The following is a 19758-nucleotide window of genomic DNA, read 5'->3' as shown; positions in this document are numbered from 1 at the left end:
TATGAATTATAAAAAATTGTACTAAAAAATTAAATAAAAAACAATCATTGATTTATTTGAAAATAGTCTGAAGAATACAATCATTGGAATATAATCCTTCAAAATTATAATGTTATATTAAAGTTCTCTCTGTGTTTGAAAAAAAAAGTAGGCATATTTCTGTTCTAATTAATTAGAATGTAATTATATGTGTAAAATATAAATTATTTAAATATGTCAGAGACAGTATAGTGGAAATCCACTACTACAGACAGTGAGGGACATTTTCAAAGCATTTTGTCTTTAATTAACTCTTTTTTAATGGAGTAAAAAAAAAAAAAAATACCAAAGATAAGATTACAAAGTCCAATAGTAATGTTACATTTCTATCTAATTAGTGCCTGATCAATCAAACAGTTGATTTCCCAGTGTACACAAGGCAGCTTGCCAGCAGTGTGGATGCAGCAGTCTAAAGGGTCCTTCCTTTCATGTTTAACATCTTGCAGGAGAATAAAAGAGGAGGGGGCACTTTAGGCTGCTGCACGCTGGCGCTACTGATCATGAGTACTGTGAAATCAATTGATCAGTCCCTAATTAAATGGAAGACACAATATTTATCGATTGTATTCACTTGGAATGAACTGCAATCCTGTTGTTTGCATGAATACAATTATGTAAAAGGGGCGATGTTCAATCCGAGGGGATTCCTTTTCTGTGCCTAGTGGACTATAATGACATTTCTCCATTAGAAAGTCTAATCCTCTAGCTAGTTAATAATATTCTGTTAAATCAGCTTCATAACACAAACTAAATAATGCAATAGCCAGGAATATGACAAGCTTGCATAATGATCTCTACTGTTGCTTTTCCCCAGCACTGCTTCCTTTTTATTTTCAGGTAATTTTGTAAATAATGCAGATGCTCCGTGAATTAGCATGGGTGCAGTTCAACAGGGACTGCTTTTCTGGTATGATAGAATGTCAGTCAGCCGAACAACATTTTGAACCTCTCAGTTCTACTGATAAAGCTGTACACATTTCATCTATGAGGCTGACAGCTTAAAACAACTTGAAGCAATTTTATTATTATTATTATTATTATTATTATTATTATTATTATTATTATTATTATTATGTTTAAAACCCTCTCCACACTGTTGCATAATACATACATTAGGGTGTGTCTCCTTTGTAAATGGCTTTCAAATTAAGTGGCCACTATTTTTACTTGACTTGTCAAAATCCACATGACACTGTAGTTCATAATTTCCCAACTGCAGTTGCAGTCTGCGAGAGAGATGTTAGTAATCCACCCATCAATTTATTACCCAACCGCTTACTGATACAGTTTTATCGACGGCTGACAGTAGGTGTTTGGCTGATAGGTGCTTCATCATTGAGTTCTGCAAAAATGTTTCACTTTGAAGTTCCCTGAAGGAATTGGAGGTGGTACTCATTGAGGGTCATGGATCCCTCCAGGACACTGTTTGTGTGCAATCTGTGCTGTCCTGGCTGCCCACTGTAGCCCTACACCCTGCTGATAGTGCTATTGCAGGTGTTTCTGTTCTTCAGTTGACCCCTATATCTCAAGAGACAAAGAGGTGAGCATGTTTTGGACATGCTCTCTGCACTGTATAAATACCCACCTGGCTTGCGCAATATTATAACTTTAATGATGGCAAACTTCTGTTTATAAGGGAATCACAGACGTTCGCGTCAGCTTTCAGCCTTGGCCTCCTCGATATAAGCCATAAACAAACAGGTTTGCCTTTCTGTAACTTCTTTAGATATGGCTTTACTCTTAACGGCTTGTAGATTGTTCCGCAGTATTTCCATGTTCTCTTATTTAACGAGAATTCCGTTTGCACTGACAGGGACATATGCCTCAGGTATAATTCCTCAAGCAGCTACAGCTGATGTCGTCAATGGCTTGAGTTTATGACGTACAGTGGTATACATACAACACAAAATTGTCTGAAAGCTCTTCAGCAGTCTGTACTACTCAATAGCATTCTCAATATGCTATTGAGAATGCTATCTCCTAAAACACAAACCTACTGTAGGGAGGCCTTTATTCATCTTGAAGCAGATGTAACCTAGCTTTCATTCTCAATGTATGAAGAAACAATGTGATGAAACAGAAATCAGGAACACCCAGAGCCTGAATGTTCACTTTGCATTTTAAAGGTAAACCATTAATCTGAATTACAATAGAAATGCTTTTTCAAAAGGCCTCAGCTGGCTGTCAGTTTCCCCTCCCTGCATTGAATGAAAAAAGAAACAGTATTGTCCGCACCTTTATCATCTGGGAGAGATCGCCTGCATCTGCCAATTCCAGAACGATGTTCAGCTCATTGTTTTCGATGAATGAGTCCAAATACTTAATTACATTGGGGTGGTTCAGTTGCTGCAGAAGAAACACATGGGTATTGTGAGGTATTGATATTTCAATTAATTATTGTATCTTAATAAAAAGCAGGATTAAAGGTTCCCAATGTAATGTAATGGAAAATACACAGATTAAAGTTCCACTTAGTAACACATTTAATACACCTTTTTGGTCCTAAGGTGCTAATATCAGTGCTTTAAGTATCAGACAAAAATAAACAGACCCCTTTTAAAAAGTAAAAACAAATTCATTTTTTATTCAGAAGTTACAAAATTCAATAAAAATGTATATGAACATTTTCCACTTAGCAAATTGTTTAAACTAGGAACTGGGGAGGGGAGAGAATCTAAAGAGGTGCACAAAATAGAAGCTAATGTATCTTAGTACCCCCGCTACTCGTTGGCATTTAGTAATCACAGAGGTGTGTGTTACAGCAATCTTCTTCATATCCCCATTACTGTACCTCTGCTCAATCACATGCTCCTGATATGTAATGGTGGGTCTCTGTCTAATAAAGCTCCTCTAATCAGTGATTTTATTCGGGATTACAACATTGGTATTTTCTCTTTAGCTCAATCTTGGAACTGATGACTATGTTTCCTTTGTTGAGGCTTCTCCTCCAAATTATTCTTTCTTTCAGAAAGCACACTGTACTGGACGGGGAGCTGGACTTGCCACTATCGTCCACACTGAACACAGAATCAAACAGGAGATTGTTGAAGGTTACTCATCTTTTCAAGTGTTAACTTTATCTTTAAATAACCAATTACCTGTTCATATTGTAATTAAATATATCGTCTACCTAAGTCAAACTATTTTTGACCAAATTTGTTGATCTCTTATCTATATTGTCTGTCAATTACGATTGGATTTTTTTATTGGGTGATTTTAATATTATGTTGACAGTGAATTTGATTCTAACTCTTCTGAATCCTTGAGGCTACTGGATTCCCTAGATTATGTCCATCATGTTAAAGGTCCTACGCACAGTCGTGGTCATACTTTAGATTTAGTAATTTCTCATGGTTTAGCAGCAACTATTGATATCACTATTTTTGATATATATATAAATATTTTGATTTATATATAAATATACACACACACACACACACACACACACACCTACACACACACAAAGTTATAGTAAAAAGTTTTTTTCTAGAAATTTCTTGAAAATAAATTATAGGAAAAATCTTTTGTAGCAAAAATTTTGCTTTTGTGGGTGAGGAAAAAACAGTTACAAGAAATAGAATCTACAATTATTTATTGCAGCAATTTTTTTGCAAAACTCCAAAAATGCTAGCATTCATACCCTGAAAAGGAAAATTAAATTAATAGCTAGTCGAGGCACCTTTAGTAAAAATAACCTCTTTTAAATGATTAGGATATTTGTCAATGAACTTTTGGTATGATTCTTTAGTGATTTTTGAACATTCTTCAACGCAAAATTGTTCCAGTTCATTCAAATTCCGAGGACCTCTCTTCTGCACAGCCTTCTTCAACTCATACCAAAGATTCTCAATCAGATTTAGATCAGGACTTTGACTAGGGCATTCCAGAACCTTGATTTTATTCTTCTCTAACGATTCTGAAGTAGATTCTGATGTGTGCTTTGGATCGTTGTCGTGTTGGAACGTCCAGTTGTGCTTTAAACCACGTTTTGTAGATGAGGGTTTCAGATGATTGGTATACCATGGAATCTATTTGACCATGTATTGGAACTAAATTTCCTGTGCCATTAGAGGAAAAATAGCTCCATAGAAGGATATTACCCCACCTCCATGCTTGACAGTAGGTATGTTGTTCTTTTCTTTGTAAGCCTCACCAGACTTTCTCTAAACGTAACGACTATCAGTGTGACCAAATAGCTCGATTTTTGTTTTATCACTCCACAAAACCTTTGACCAGAACTCATACCCATCATTCAAATGCCACTTTGCAAACTTTAAGCGATTGTCCTTGTGACATTTTCCTTAGAGTGTTTTTTTACCTTGGCCTGTGACCATTGAGACCTTCACCATGCAATACGACCTATGGTTGAAATGGAAACCCCAGTCCCACTTGCAGCCAAGTCACTTTGAATATCTTTGTCAATCAATTTTAAATTGTTATTAACCTTCCTCACAATTATTCTACTTGTTCTTGGTGAAAGAACCTTCTTTCTTCCAGACAAGGGAGCATTGTGACAGTACCATGAGTCTTGTACTTCTTGATAATAGAAACAATAGTTCAAATTGGGATACTCAAATGCTTGGAAATCTTCTACAATAAATCATGTTCTGCCTATGTTCTTCAGATAGCTCTTTACTTTTTCCTGTATTGACTTATTGGTATTGACAGCAATCATCCTATGCCTAACTCTTTTATACTCTCTAAGAATGTTCACCTACAATCCAGCATTTTCTAGACTTTTCTAGCATTAGTTTCTGCTTTATCATATTGAAGACAATACTATCATAGCATCAAAGGGTATGAATACTTTTGAATTAGCATTTTTAGAGAATTTTTAGAAATTATATATATATATATTGCTAACTTTATATAGGTATTAAGAAGAACTTTTCAACTCAAACCTATTATAAATAGTTGTTCTTCCACATTGTTCTGGTGCTTCTGATCTGGCAAGTCAATCAGCATGCAGTAAATGTGGATGGCCTGATTAGGGCATGAAGTGCCAATTTAAACCCAGCTATTCTGAATGCAGACAAGAAAGAGGATTTGTGGGTGATCATGAACAAAAGAGTTAAGAGCAAGGCATTTGTTCAATATTAAATAGATCTGCAAGGCCACACTGTTCTTTATGTTTCTTGAGGGTGCCGAACCCAGCACTTGAGTTGTAATACTGCCAAAAATACTTTGCTTATTAAGATTTTTAAGACTGCCTTTTCTTTAAAATGAAAGAATTATTTTTACTCAAATAATATTAAATTGAGAACTGTTATTGTTACCTTTTTCCTATTCTAGGAAACGTTTCATTTTTATATTACATTATATTATGTATGACTGTAATACAGTGCATGTTAGGTAACACTGGAATTACTTTGTTAGCTCTGCACAGTAAATTAAATCAAGTTAAACCCTGGTAAAGCATAGGGCTGAACTGTATGCAATCTATGCTGGAATGCCATTATTCATATGTTTCTGAACAGATCTGGGCACAGCTGCATGTCAATATCTGTATTAAATACAAATAAGCAGCAAAAAAAAGTGGACAAATCTTGTTATTTCCCCTCTTGGAGATGTGAAAAAGAAAGCGGTTTAATCAATTGATCGAAACAGTGGCTAATCTATATACCACCATGGTTTAGATACCGTAATGAAAAGATCTCTCTGGTATCAACGTTATGGAGATTAAACAGCTAACAGTGCATGTGTGTCGAGTTATTGTATTTCTGTTTGATAAATACACCCACCCCTCGTTATAATCACCCCTCGCTATATAGCGGATTCAGATATATCGCGGTCCTGGAGTAGACTCCCCATTTTCACTGTCTAACTGCGTATGCCTTAGCTGCAGTATACACAGGCACTTAGAATTACTGTTTGTTTTATTTCGTACTGCAAATAACAAACAACAATATACAAAAAAATTAAAAACAAAGCATTAATATCGTACTGTTATCATATATACATGTATTGCACAATAACACAAAACAAATTAAATATCTACTTGCTGAAGCGGTTTTTTATTTTAGCCAACGAGGTGTTCTCTTGTGGCAGCAATACACTAGCAAAAGCCACAAGGCAGTGACGTCAGCTCCCTAGCAACAAGCCTCCTATGTTGGGAGTGGATTCTTTCAATGCAGCGGGTTTGTGCATTTAAGAAAGGAGAGGAAGACTCATGAAATTAATTGGAGACTGAAGTTGATGAGAAGCAATTACCCTCCGCTGTACGAATTAAAATGGTGTGCTGCTTTTTATACGAAAAATGAGAAAAAGCAGGTTGCGTAGAGGATTTATATTGGACCCTGACGCCCCTGATTAAAACGAGGGAGTGGTTGTACAGTATTTGTTATTAGTCTCTCGCTATATCGCGGCCCTCGATATATAGTGGATTTGTATTGGACCCGACACCCGTGATATATCGAGTGGGTGGTGTATGTTAAGCGCCAGGAAACATGCTATTTAGTGATTAAATGACAATAGTATTTCGATTCGCTACTGTTTACATCAATAGACCCGGAACAGCGTTTCCCAGTTGTGTCTTGTTTAACGTGTCTATTTTATTTTATTCATATACAATTGTTGTTGATCTGAACAAACTGTGCTGCCCAGACTACATTAATATGCGATATTTACAATTACTTCAACCCACCTATATTTGGTATAGTAATGTGCATTTTTATATTACTGCATGTGTCAGCCTAAATTTAAAAGGTTCAGATATTTTATTTTCAAAAACAATGTGACATCTAAACGAAAAGCTTCTTTTCTAGTTAATTTCTGGATCAGTTGTGAGGAAGAAGTGTAAACATTCAAAATTGAGCCCTGGTTCCCCAGTGCTGTTGCCAAGGCCACACCGTGCATCAGTAGTTTGATAATGTGCTTCTATAGGGCACTGTGGCACCACCCAGGGCTTTCATTACAGGAGACATTTCCATATCCTACCAGTCATGCAGATCAAGCAGGCACCGCTTCTCTTTTGTGCCAAGAATCTTTATTTTATTTGTTGCTTTCAGGATTTCAGGATCAATTAATGACTGCTGATAAAAAAGCACTATTTAATAATTGTTAAAGACTAGTAGTTTTTAAAATATAAACATTTCATTTCAATATCTTAATCATGTTTTCTGTCAGTGCATACAATAACAATGGACCATGCAACTGTTGTTTTTAGCCTGAGGGCTTGTACCTAATTTTCTATCAGGATCAATTAAAAGTTCTTCAGCAGGGGGTCCCCGAGTGGCTCATCCAGCTACAGCGCTGTAATTGGGAGCGCAGGATGAGTCACACAGCTTGGACGGCACCAGTTCACGTCCACGCTGTGCAAAGAAGCCGAACTGAATGCCTGTGCTGTGTGGGGACTCGCTGCGGTGAGGAGAAAAAACATAATTGGACATTCCAAATTGGGGGAAAATAAATACAAATAATAATTGTCTATTTTTATCGTGCATGGTATCACCAGCGCAGAACTCCAATAAACGTGTAGCACATATTTATGCTTTTGTAATGCTGTACATATTTAAGTCGTAAATGTATGCGCTGGTTTTGGTTTGTTTAAAAAACACAATTTGGCTACTTTTTGGCTGGTTACTTCCAAAATGTGGTGGGGCGTTGCAAAAAAATATCTGGCAGCATTGATCTGGAGCAAATGACCGGGCTGAGGATATCTCGAGCATCAAGTGAGGGTGTGTGTCAGTTAGTTGAGAACGAAATTTAGATTTGTTGATATTCATGATGGAGAAAGCTTGCTGCTTCTCATGACACACTATTTCAGCAGCTTTTAGCATGTATTTCTCCATCAGAAAATGATTTTGAAGAAACAGCTATTTTGTGAGCAATCACATAGCTTGCCTTAACAGCAGCATCACTTTCAATGGCATTGCTAATTCAGAGTATTTATCTTCACGTGACTTTCCTGTACATGTATCATATTTGTTTTGCCATGGTCTGCTTCATAGTGTCTTTTAATGTTGTATTCTTTCACAACAGCCACATATTGCTTACAAATTAAGCATTTTGGCTTTCCATTCATGTTCACAAAGCAATACGAAATTCCCCATTTCTCTTGAAACACACGGCACTCTTCCAGCTTTCTCTTCATGGATAAAGACATGATGACACTTGTCACTACAAAACTTACAAAATCAGAACTAAAACCCTTTTTTCTGGTGTCATTGGTGTTGTAACTCGAACCAGCTAACGCACTCCAATTCACCCATGTGGTCGCCGATTGACAGCAGTCACAGCAACATGACAATCTGTGTTGCTCATGGGGAGGAACTTGCTGTTTGCTGCTGTTTACACATGTTCTAAGAGGTGACAGTAAGTGAAATAATCAATATGTTTTTATAAAATATAATAATTTTGAGGTTTTGGGTTTGTCTTTGTATTTTTATAACTGTCACTCAGCCCGCACCAAGCACCAGGGTATCAGATCAGGCCCACCACACGAAACGACTTTGACACCCCTGCTCTAGAGTGTGTACCGGACAGTGCTGCGTGATGCGCTGCCCTTTCAGAACTCTAGAGTGTGTACCGGGCAGTGCTGCGTGATGCGCTGCCCTTTCAGAACTCTAGAGTGTGTACCGGGCAGTGCTGCGTGATGCGCTGCCCTTTCAGAACTCTAGAGTGTGTACCGGGCAGTGCTGCGTGATGCGCTGCCCTTTCAGAACTCTAGAGTGTGTACCGGGCAGTGCTGCGTGATGCGCTGCCCTTTCAGAACTCTAGAGTGTGTACCGGGCAGTGCTGTGTGATGCGCTGCCCTTTCAGAACTCTAGAGTGTGTACCGGGCAGTGCTGCGTGATGCGCTGCCCTTTCAGAACTCTAGAGTGTGTACCGGGCAGTGCTGCGTGATGCGCTGCCCTTTCAGTACTCTAGAGTGTGTACCGGGCAGTGCTGCGTGATGCGCTGCCCTTTCAGAACTCTAGAGTGTGTACCGGGCAGTGCTGCGTGATGCACTGCCCTTTCAGAACTCTACAGTGTGTACCGGACAGGTCTCCACACTCTGCCTTCTCAACTCCTCACTCAAACCCAGCCGGTCTCCACACTCTGCCTTCTCAACTCCTCACTCAAACCCAGCCGATCAGCCACTCAGCCTTCTCAACTCCTCATAAAACCCTGATCCTCGGCACAGATGGCTGCTCTATAAACCTGAATTTAATAACTGCAACATTACAAGTACAATTTGTAATGTGAGAAACGTATGATTTTTTCTGTGAGCGCAATTGTAAATGATAAAAATGTCATCCAGTTAATTTATGTAACTGTAAAGTACAAGTGGCATGGGACCTATCACTTAATGCGAGGTGAGTTGGTGATGATTTGATTTGACGACTTGCAGATGTATTGATTTGACGAGTTGCAGATGTAATGATTCCGGCAGTGAGAGAAGGGAGTTCCCATTGCTGAAACTGACAGGTCTAAAGGCCCTAAATTACAGTGTATACTGTAGTCTACTGAGGAAAACTCTGCACCTGCACTGCATTATCAAACATGCTGGCCTGCACACCGTCATTAAAGAAAACTGCTGGTCAGGCTGGATACGAGGATCCCTGAATAACTTTGCTTCTGTATTTTTGTCTTGTAAATGACTGACAGAAATCTGTGTGGACTAGAGGCGAAACGTTTAATGGAAAGATATACTTGTAACAGAGTACTACATTACCACAGTGCTGCCATAGTGCAAAAAAACATCAATTAAAAAATGAAGTAGAAAACTTTGAGAACAACAGGTCTCCTGTTTTCCATATGATGGGACTACTTTATTTTCTAGCAATTATGTCAGAGCTATATGTAATGGCCAGTGATGGGCAATGCACTGCCTTTATGGATTTTGTCCCTGTCGGTGAGAGGTTAAAAGCTCTCTGACCACAAATATAGACAAGCCCACCTCTTTGGTATAGTCTTTAAGACACTCACTTGTGGTGTGCCAGGTCGCCGGTTTGCGCTCAGCCTCCGCCCTGTTACACATACAGTACCTGCCTTGGCTGCAATTCAATATAATGACCAATTAGGTCACCATGACCCTCAGCCAGTATGTCCAGTATATGTTAAATGTTACATTCAGAAAGATGGACAGGTTCCACCACACAATATCCCCAGATTGTGATACTGTCATCAATGTATGGTAAATAATGCTACCATTTTGTATCACAGTTGGATAAGCGGTTCTCTAGATGTATGTCAGTGTTATGACAAGTGGGACAGAAGGACGGACAGACAGGGACCTCCATGTATCCCCAGATTGTGACACATGAATATCTTTAGCAAGTCTCATTCACACTTGGATAAGTGGTTACCTAATGTAGGGTGATGCAAAGTATGACATCTCTATAAAGTGGCTACAATACAACAACATCATTTTATTGATATAGCGCCTTTCATAGCAAGTATCCCAAGGCACTTTACACAGGGCAGCAGTGTGGAGTAGTGGTTAGGGCTCTGGACTCTTGACCGGAGGGTTGTGGGTTCAATCCCCAGTGGGGGACACTGCTGTTGTACCCTTGAGCAAGGTACTTTACCTAGATTGCTCCAGTAAAAAACCCAACTGTAAATGGGTAATTGTATGTAAAATAATGTGATATCTGTATAATGTGAAATAATGTATAATGTGATTTCTTGTAACAATTGTAAGTCGCCCTGGATAAGGGCGTCTGCTAAGAAATAAATAATTATAATAATAATAATACAAGATTTAAACAAACTAAGAGAAAAAGTACAATTAAGTACAGTTAAAAGCCAGTTAAAAGTACAGTTCGATACAATTAAAAGCCCATTTAAAATAATAAGTCTTTAAAGAAGTTTTAAAAAACTCCAGAGTGTCTGAACGTTTAATTTAATTTGACAAGGAGTTCCAAAGTCTGGGTGCATAAACAGAACAAGCCCTGTCACCCCGAGTGTGCGACCTGGAGTGGGGACAAGCAACAGACCAGCCTCAGAGGAACGCAGGCTGTGAGCAGGGACACAGGGAGTAAGCAGCTCAGCAATATATGAAGGAGCAGTGCCAGTTAGAGCTTTATAGGTTAGCACTGCAATTTTAAAATCAATCCTAAAGTTAACAGGCAACCAATAGAGTTGACATAGTACAGGTGAAATATGATCATGAGATTTTGATTTTGTTAGGATACGAGCAGCAGCATTCTGGACATATTGGAGGCTTCTAAGAGTATTATTAGGAACAATATTAACTGTTTTGCTATTGGTACTGATGTTGTTCAGGTTCTATTCAATGTAACTGTGTTGTTGGATCAACAGATCTACAGTAAATAACACTGCCCTGTAATTATTTTTTTATTATTATTTTAGTATTTAGATCTGCGGCTGTTTAGATCATTTGACCTCAGAAAATAAAATAAAAATCTATCTGCAAACATGTGAAAACCCTAAATCTCACCTTTAAAAGGTCGATTTCCTTGATGTAGTCTTGTCTTGCCTTTGCGTCCATCAATTCAAATATCTGCAGAGGGGAAAGCATTATATTCATAACATTATATTCATTCACAGAAATAAATCTGGTAGAGAAGCGAATCCCAGGGGATGCCACTAGCCTTAAATTCTGCTATGTGAGTAAACACATCGAAAATAACCCAATCGCACTCTATCATACTGCCAAAGTAAAAAGCAAACAGAATTGTATTTTACGTTAATTGGTCCAGTGAGATGTAGCAGCACAATCTTTCCACCATTTCTTGTCACTTTGTATACTGTACTTCTTAGTTTTGGTTTGTTCATATGGTACCTTTCAATGTGGTTTGCTGTTTTGTTATTTTTGTGGCTACTCTCAAATCACCCCCCCCCCCCACCCCACCCCCCCCACCACCACATGTTCCTTTATTTTAGGTCACTGATGTAATTTCACTGCTTCCATACAAGCTTTACCTACAGGGAGCATCAGCTGGAATAAAAAGCTGAGAACGAGTGAAGGCTTTTTTTAGGGTCTGGATTTTAATTAAAAAAATCTGAGTTAAGTTCTACTTTTGGTGTTTGTTTATCCAAACTGTGCTGTGGCCTGTTACTGCTGGATAACAGGATTTGGAATCTCATTGCAAGTGAATTGCCAAAGGATTCCTCTTCGATAAGTACAGGCGCATCGAGTGTGCGTGGAGATAAAGTCTTCCCAGTGGATACAATCAAAGACTTCATGACATTTCTTTATCCAAACTACCATGACCTGTTATTGCAGGATAACAGGATTTTGAATCCAAATGAAAGAGATTCCACATATCTATCTATCTGGTAACACTAGTTTTGAGTGTTGTTATGCTGATACATGTCTCAGCATGCTATAAAAATTGACAGCATTACAACTCAATATATTTTTGCCAATTATATCACTATGCAGCATGTGGTGAGCATTGTCAGAACCACCATATCATATCTAAATGGTTTTTCTATTTGTTTTCAGCAGAGAATGCTGAGATTGTATCTCATACAACACAGAAGTGCACAGTTCAGATTGGCGACTATTTCAAGAGCTCTTTTTAAGAGGGTTGCATCAAAGAATTCTTAATATGGGGCCTCACAGTGTATCATATGTCGGTAAATATAATTATTACATTGAAATCCTCAAGTATCACTGTGCTCATAGGATTATGGGCACCTTGACCTCTCTTAAAATGTTCTTTGAAAGATTCAGAGCTCTTTTCATTCTTTCCAATGCTGTCAGAACAATTTACTAATGTCATATGCTTAAGAGTAATATCGATTTGGGGCTCCCGAGTGGCGCATCCAGTAAAAGCACTCGCTAGAGTGCAGGATGCGCTCTATAGTCTGGACGTCACCTGTTCGAGTCCAGGCTATTCCACAGCCGACCGTGGACGGGAGCTCCCAGGGGGCGGCGCTCAATTGGCCGAGCGTCGTCCGGGGGGAGGGAGGGCTAGGTCGGCCAGGGTCTCCTCGGCTCACCGCGCACCAGCAACCCCTGTAGTCTGGCCAGGCGCCTGCGGGCTTGCCTGTAAGCTGCCCAGAGCTGCGTTGTCCTCCGACGCTGTAGCTCTGAGGCGGCTGCACGGTGAGTCTGCAGAGTGTAAAGAAGTGGGCGGCTGACGGCACACGCTTCAGAGGACATTGTGTGTTCATCTTCGCCCCTCCCGAGTCAGCGCAGGGGTGGTAGTGGTGAGCTGAGCCTAAAAATAATTGGGCATTTCAAATTGAGGAGAAAATAATAAAAAGTAATTGGCAACAACTTAATTTATAAAAAAAAAAAGAGAGTAATATCGATTTTCAATTACCACTCGCCACTCATTGGTCAAGTAGCATTTTAGTGTGTGTGAACATATTTAGTTTTTCTTTCACCACTCTTAATAGCGTAGTCGCCCCAACGGTTTTGAACTTTTTTTTTTTTTTTTTAAATTTAGTCATTGCCAGTGGTTTTTTACCCTGGTTTTCTCCCCAATTTGGAATGCCCAATTATTATTTGTATCCTGGTTCACCGCTGCAACCCCCTGGCGACTCGGGAAATGGAGGCTGGAACACGCGTCCTCCGAAACGTGTTCCTGCCAATCCGTCATTTTTCACACTGCGGATCCACAGCGAGGCCACCAGACCTATAGTGCCAGAGGACAACACAGATCTGATGGCTCCACTGCAGAACTGTGGGTGCCCTATCGGCCACAGGAGTCACTGGTGCACGGTAAAACGTGGATTCCCCTGCCGACCTAAGCTATAAAAAAGGCCAACAAGATGCTAGGATATATTGGGAGAAGTGTTGAATTTAAATCAAGGGAAGTAATGTTAAAACTTTACAATGCATTAGTAAGACCTCATCTAGAATATTATGTTCAGTTCTGGTCACCTCGTTACAAAAAGGATATTGCTGCTCTAGAAAGAGTGCAAAGAAGAGCAACCAGAATTATCCCGGGTTTAAAAGGCATGTCGTATGCAGACAGGCTAAAAGAATTGAATCTATTCAGTCTTGAACAAAGAAGACTACGCGACGATCTGATTCAAACATTCAAAATCCTAAAAGGTATAGACAATGTCAACCCAGGGGACTTCTTTGACCTGAAAAAAGAAACAAGGACCAGGGGTCACAAATGGAGATTAGATAAAGGGGCATTCAGAACAGAAAATAGGAGGCACTTCTTTACACAGAGAATTGTGAGGGTCTGGAACCAACTCCCCAGTAATGTTGTTGAAGCTGACACCCTAGGATCCTTCAAGAAGCTGCTTGATGAGATTCTGGGATCAATAAGCTACTAACAACCAAACGAGCAAGATGGGCTGAATGGCCTCCAGACATGTGTCTAATCAAGTGGTCCAGAGCGGCTCATCCAGTTAAAGTGCTGCCGCTGGGAGCGCAGGATGAGTCACGCAGCTCGGACGGCGCCAGTTAGTGTCCAGGCTGTGTAAAGAGGCCAGACTTTGCTGGGGACCCCGAGGGGGGCGTCACATTTGCTCTGACGCTCCCGGGTGGGGAATGGGTAACCGGCAGGGATTGCTTCTCATCATCGCGCAACAGCGAACCCTACTGGACAGGCACCGAGCACATTCAGAGTGGATACGAATGTATATTTGGATTGCTCGGCATAAAAGCGGTTCTGGCTTTAGGTTTGTGAGATCGGAGGACGCTCACACGCCCTCAGAACGTCTGTGCTGTGTGGGGACTCACTGCGGTAAGGAGAAAAAACATAATTGGACATTCCAAATTGGGGGAAAATAAATAAAATAACAATTGGTCACTCTAAATTTAAAAAGAAAAAAGTGTCTAATCCGAGTTCATTTTAACGAGAATTGACTGTATATATTTTTTACTCTAGACAACATTTAACTACCACAGACTGTCCTTCCTAGAAAATAATATCTCTTGAATGACTTAAAATGTAATATTGAATGATTTTAAATGGTTCCATCGTTATCTTAGATGAATTTGTTAGTGATATGTGTGGAAGAAACATACCTGGACTTTCTTCAGTGCAACCAGTTTCCTGTCATGAAGAAAGGTAGCCTTGTAAACCTCACTGAACTGCCCTCTGCCGATTTTCTTCTCTATCTGAAAATCCGCAAGCGTGCATCGGTAGGGGTATGTGGACACATTCCTCTGTTGAGAAAAACAGACATGTTCAGTGAAATGGACAGTATCCCAAAGAAAGAATGACTATCAGAGGTCTCTTCTTACAAGAGGTGCGATCAACAACCCAATTCCTAATCAATATTCGACAACGATAATTGATGCAGTGAGAGCCCTTTAGTATTCAAAAGCAAAAAGCAAAAAAAAACTACGTTCAGAGTGAATGTTCAATATTTCGTTCAGAATAGCGGATGTTCAATATTACGGGGTCCCAAATATTTGTATGTTTTTGTATGTTTTTGTGATCTCAAGCAGGTAACACAGTCACAGACACATTTAGTTTTCTCTTAACAAACCTGGTCTCAGAACCAAAGAGGGTAGAACTGAAAACATGCATGTGCATTCTATCATACATAGTCATATAATTCAGGCTTGAAGTTTTCGGGTTTTAATTTTGATCACATGACTTCCTTTTAAACTTATTTTGAGTCGATTGTGTTTCCTCAGAAAAAGCTGTTAATTACAAAATGTCACCTGTTTTTACCTTCCTATCTTGACTGAGTTTGTTCTGAAAAAAATAATCTTAAACTCAATTAGTAGTTTTCTCTTTATTTGAATGCAGAGAAGCTTAACAACTACTATTTAACATTTAAAGGGAGGTAGAGCTTTGGAAAATAAAAACCGAAAAGTTCAAGCCCTAAATATAATACATGCATTGAGAAAACATTATTATTAAAGATATGCGTTTCTGCCATTTCTCACCTAAAAACAGATACAAACAAGAGCTTCAGTCTAGCAACACGCACGGAAAGCACATGGGTACTGGGTAGCTCACTATAAGGCAGGCTCCAAACAGGGTGATCAATAATTGATTCATTCAGCAATTGTTGCATCTCTACTTGTATATCACTGGTGATAGGAATAAAGTGGAAAACATTATATTGTCTGTCCAAATATCATGCTTACATCTGTACATTTATCTTGAGACCCGCTCATCCTATTGTGATGGAATTCAGTTTGGGCATGCCTCCATGAAAGTACTTAAGGGTATACAAAGCTAGGTGACATCGAGAAGACAATGTTTGATTAACTTTGCATATACATTGGGGTAGAATAGTTACATAAAACCTAGGATCTCTGTTGTGCAGGGTAGGGAGGTGAGCCAGTTCAGGTTTGTATTGACCTGTTCTGAGATTCAGCCAGGACCTCATATGAAGAAGGGCACCTCCTGAAGCACTGACATCCAGGGCAGTGGAGCTTCACCCTCCCCCAACACGACTTCATGCACTGCAGCAGCCGATTCTCCTTGAAGGTCCCTCGTCCAAATACTAAGCAGGCCTAGCCTTGCGTGTAGGTGGTACGAGATAAAGCTCCAAGGCTGAATAATGTGAACTTTATCAAGGATTATATGAGCCAAATGCAAACCACATTCTTGAAAGGTGACATTTTAAAGAGTGTCAAGGCCAAACCACATTTATTTTTTATATCAATACAATTTGCTCGCTAGGCAACAATGTTGGAATCAATAGACAATACTGTATTTCTTTTTAGCAAGCAAATCACTCCCCAAATAACATTACAGAATACATTGTAGCAATGCACGACTCCTATCAAAGGGCTGTATCTACACACGTCTTCTAGTTAGCTGGCACTGAGCTGGGGTAGTTACAAAAGCTTTAATAGTGCTGACAATTGATTTTGACCTTTGCAGGTAACACTTTCTGTTGAATTCAGCTGATTTTGAGAATGCGCTTTTTAACATAATTTCACATCAAACAAAAGGTCACTTCATGATAGTTTTCATAATTGTGGCTGCTCTTGTGAAGAAGGAACCAACATGCAAAGTCTGAAAATGATGCAGTAATAAAAGTTGTGCTTGTCATTGAGACAGACAATGAACTGTTGTATATCAGTCTGCATTCCCAGTTCACAGAGCAAGCGCTGAGGTGTTCACTTTCATTAATTGATGGAGGCTTTTCCGTTAGCACTGTTTTGTGTTTAAGGTTCTCAAAGGTCTGGTTCCACCTAGCGCTTTGACAGAAAGCACTAGCATTGGCTATAGTTTATGCTCTCAGGATTCAGTAAATTTGGCTGTTGCAAGGATTCGAACACATACGGGAGAATTACTTTTTGCACATCAACTCCTAAAGACGTGGAACTATTTTCATCATAGTATGACGATGCAGTCTTTTTTTCTCTGGTTTTAATGATCGTATTTGGGAATTGGTTACTGTACAGCCTCCTGCCAATGCTTCTCCTTCAGTCCACATTAATAAATAGATATATGTCAAACCTATTTATTCTGCCATTTGATCTCTGTAAGCTGCTGATTAATTTTGAACCACACATGTTTAATAGTGCTGTTTGTGCTTTGTGATTGTTCTTTTTTTTATTTTTCCAGGACCCCCTTGTAAATGAGGCCTTGGCCTCAATGGGTAAATCTCCTTGTTAAATAAATAAAATAAATGGATGCATGCTTTAACACAGTGGAAATCTAGTGCAGTACCATGGCACAATATCATCAAATTTTAAAATGCATTGGTGTCTGCTTTTTACACTCTCCCACAATATCTGTGAAGTTGCTTCATTTGAAACCAAACCTGGTACAGACTGTGATACACACAGTCACTCACTGCAGCCTCGTTGCCTCTCTGTCTCTCTGACCTGGTACAGCCTGTGATACACAGAGTCACTCACTGCAGCCTCCTTGCCTCTCTATCTCTCTGACCTGGTACAGCCTGTGATACACACAGTCACTCACTGCAGCCTCCTTGCCTCTCTGTCTCCCTGACCTGGTACAGCCTGTGATACACACAGTCACTCACTGCAGCCTCCTTGCTCTCTATCTCTCTGACCTGGTACAGCCTGTGATACACACAGTCACTCACTGCAGCCTCCTTGCCTCTCTGTCTCTCTGACCTGGTACAGCCTGTGATACACACAGTCACTCACTGCAGCCTCCTTGCCTCTCTGTCTCCCTGACCTGGTACAGCCTGTGATACACACAGTCACTCACTGCAGCCTCCTTGCTCTCTATCTCTCTGACCTGGTACAGCCTGTGATACACACAGTCACTCACTGCAGCCTCCTTGCCTCTCTGTCTCTCTGACCTGGTACAGCCTGCGATACACAGAGTCACTCACTGCAGCCTCCTTGCCTCTCTGTCTCTCTGACCTGGTACAGCCTGCGATACACAGAGTCACTCACTGCAGCCTCCTTGCCTCTCTGTCTCTCTGACCTGGTACAGCCTGTGATACACACAGTCACTCACTGCAGCCTCCTTGCCTCTCTGTCTCTCTGACCTGGTACAGCCTGTGATACACACAGTCACTCACTGCAGCCTCCTTGCCTCTCTGTCTCTCTGACCTGGTACAGCCTGTGATACACACAGTCACTCACTGCAGCCTCCTTGCCTCTCTGTCTCTCTGACCTGGTACAGCCTGTGATACACAGAGTCACTCACTGCAGCCTCCTTGCCTCTCTATCTCTCTGACCTGGTACAGCCTGTGATACACACAGTCACTCACTGCAGCCTCCTTGCCTCTCTGTCTCTCTGACATGGTACAGCCTGTGATACACAGAGTCACTCACTGCAGCCTCGTTGCCTCTCTGTCTCTCTGACCTGGTACAGACTGTGATACACAGAGTCACTCACTGCAGCCTCCTTGCCTCTCTGTCTCTCTGACCTGGTACATCCTGTGATACACACAGTCACTCACTGCAGCCTCCTTGCCTCTCTGTCTCCCTGACCTGGTACAGCCTGTGATACACACAGTCACTCACTGCAGCCTCCTTGCTCTCTATCTCTCTGACCTGGTACAGCCTGTGATACACACAGTCACTCACTGCAGCCTCCTTGCCTCTCTGTCTCTCTGACCTGGTACAGACTGTGATACACACAGTCACTCACTGCAGCCTCCTTGCCTCTCTGTCTCTCTGACCTGGTACAGCCTGCGATACACAGAGTCACTCACTGCAGCCTCCTTGCCTCTCTGTCTCCCTGACCTGGTACAGCCTGTTCATTGTTGGGTTAAAAGTGTTTATTGTGATTGAAAGTATCAAATGAAAGGTACACTTCAAAATAATGACCGCAAATTCCTATAAATTCCAATGCATTAGTTACTATTCCTGTGGTGTTAAACTAAGCATTCATTATGAATTACAAAATAATAACAAAACATGTGTTATTCAGATGTTACTCCTATGAAGCTATTGAAATGAATATGAATTTCTGGTAATTAATAATAACAGCCCATTCAGACAGCTATCTTATTGACTGAGTATCTTAAACTACACGGTGTCAGTTGTTAAGGGAACCACTGCCGTATCAAACACACATTTATCAATACAAAAGAATACAAGGCTGCAGCCAGCTATGAGGCACACTGTAACTTACTATACATAAGAGCGTCAGGATTTTACATGGCTGGCTACAGCTCTGGAATGCAACAAAGACTTGAGAAAGTTGATCAGCCAAAGAACATGGAGCTTCCTTTGAAATCCAGAACAATCAAGTGTCCTTTGTTATATGTAGTTGTAAATGTAGTATTAATTAACGAGAGAAACATTTAACTATAGTAACAGTAACTACTAATTTCATTGGCTGATTATTGCAAGACTGGTCAAACTAATCAAGACAAGAAGTTAGCTGCCATTGCTAGGACTGACCTGTGTCTGCTCTTTGTGTTCGTGGACAGGGGAATACAGCAATCTCGCTCTCC

At 40.2% G+C, this 19758-nt stretch overlaps 1 protein-coding gene across 3 annotated transcripts in view; it reads right to left on the bottom strand.

The window, feature by feature from the left end:
- LOC117396730 (serine/threonine-protein kinase Nek6-like) overlaps positions 1 to 19758 on the bottom strand; it is a 173430-nt gene that overhangs the window by 84496 nt on the left and 69176 nt on the right. For all 3 annotated transcript variants that reach the window (XM_033994876.3, XM_033994877.3, XM_059005701.1), the window contains exons 3-5: positions 14927 to 15067; positions 11423 to 11485; positions 2275 to 2385 (exon numbers count right to left, since the gene is read on the bottom strand). In XM_033994876.3, the coding sequence (XP_033850767.3) occupies positions 2275 to 2385; positions 11423 to 11485; positions 14927 to 15067 (315 nt within the window). The remainder of the gene's footprint in view (positions 1 to 2274; positions 2386 to 11422; positions 11486 to 14926; positions 15068 to 19758) is intronic.

The sequence above is a fragment of the Acipenser ruthenus genome, chromosome 31 (genome assembly GCF_902713425.1).
Source record: "Acipenser ruthenus chromosome 31, fAciRut3.2 maternal haplotype, whole genome shotgun sequence".
NCBI classification, from domain to species: Eukaryota; Metazoa; Chordata; class Actinopteri; order Acipenseriformes; family Acipenseridae; genus Acipenser; species Acipenser ruthenus.
The sequence above is the reverse complement of the archived record's forward strand: the minus strand, read 5'-3'. Positions and strand labels throughout refer to the sequence as shown.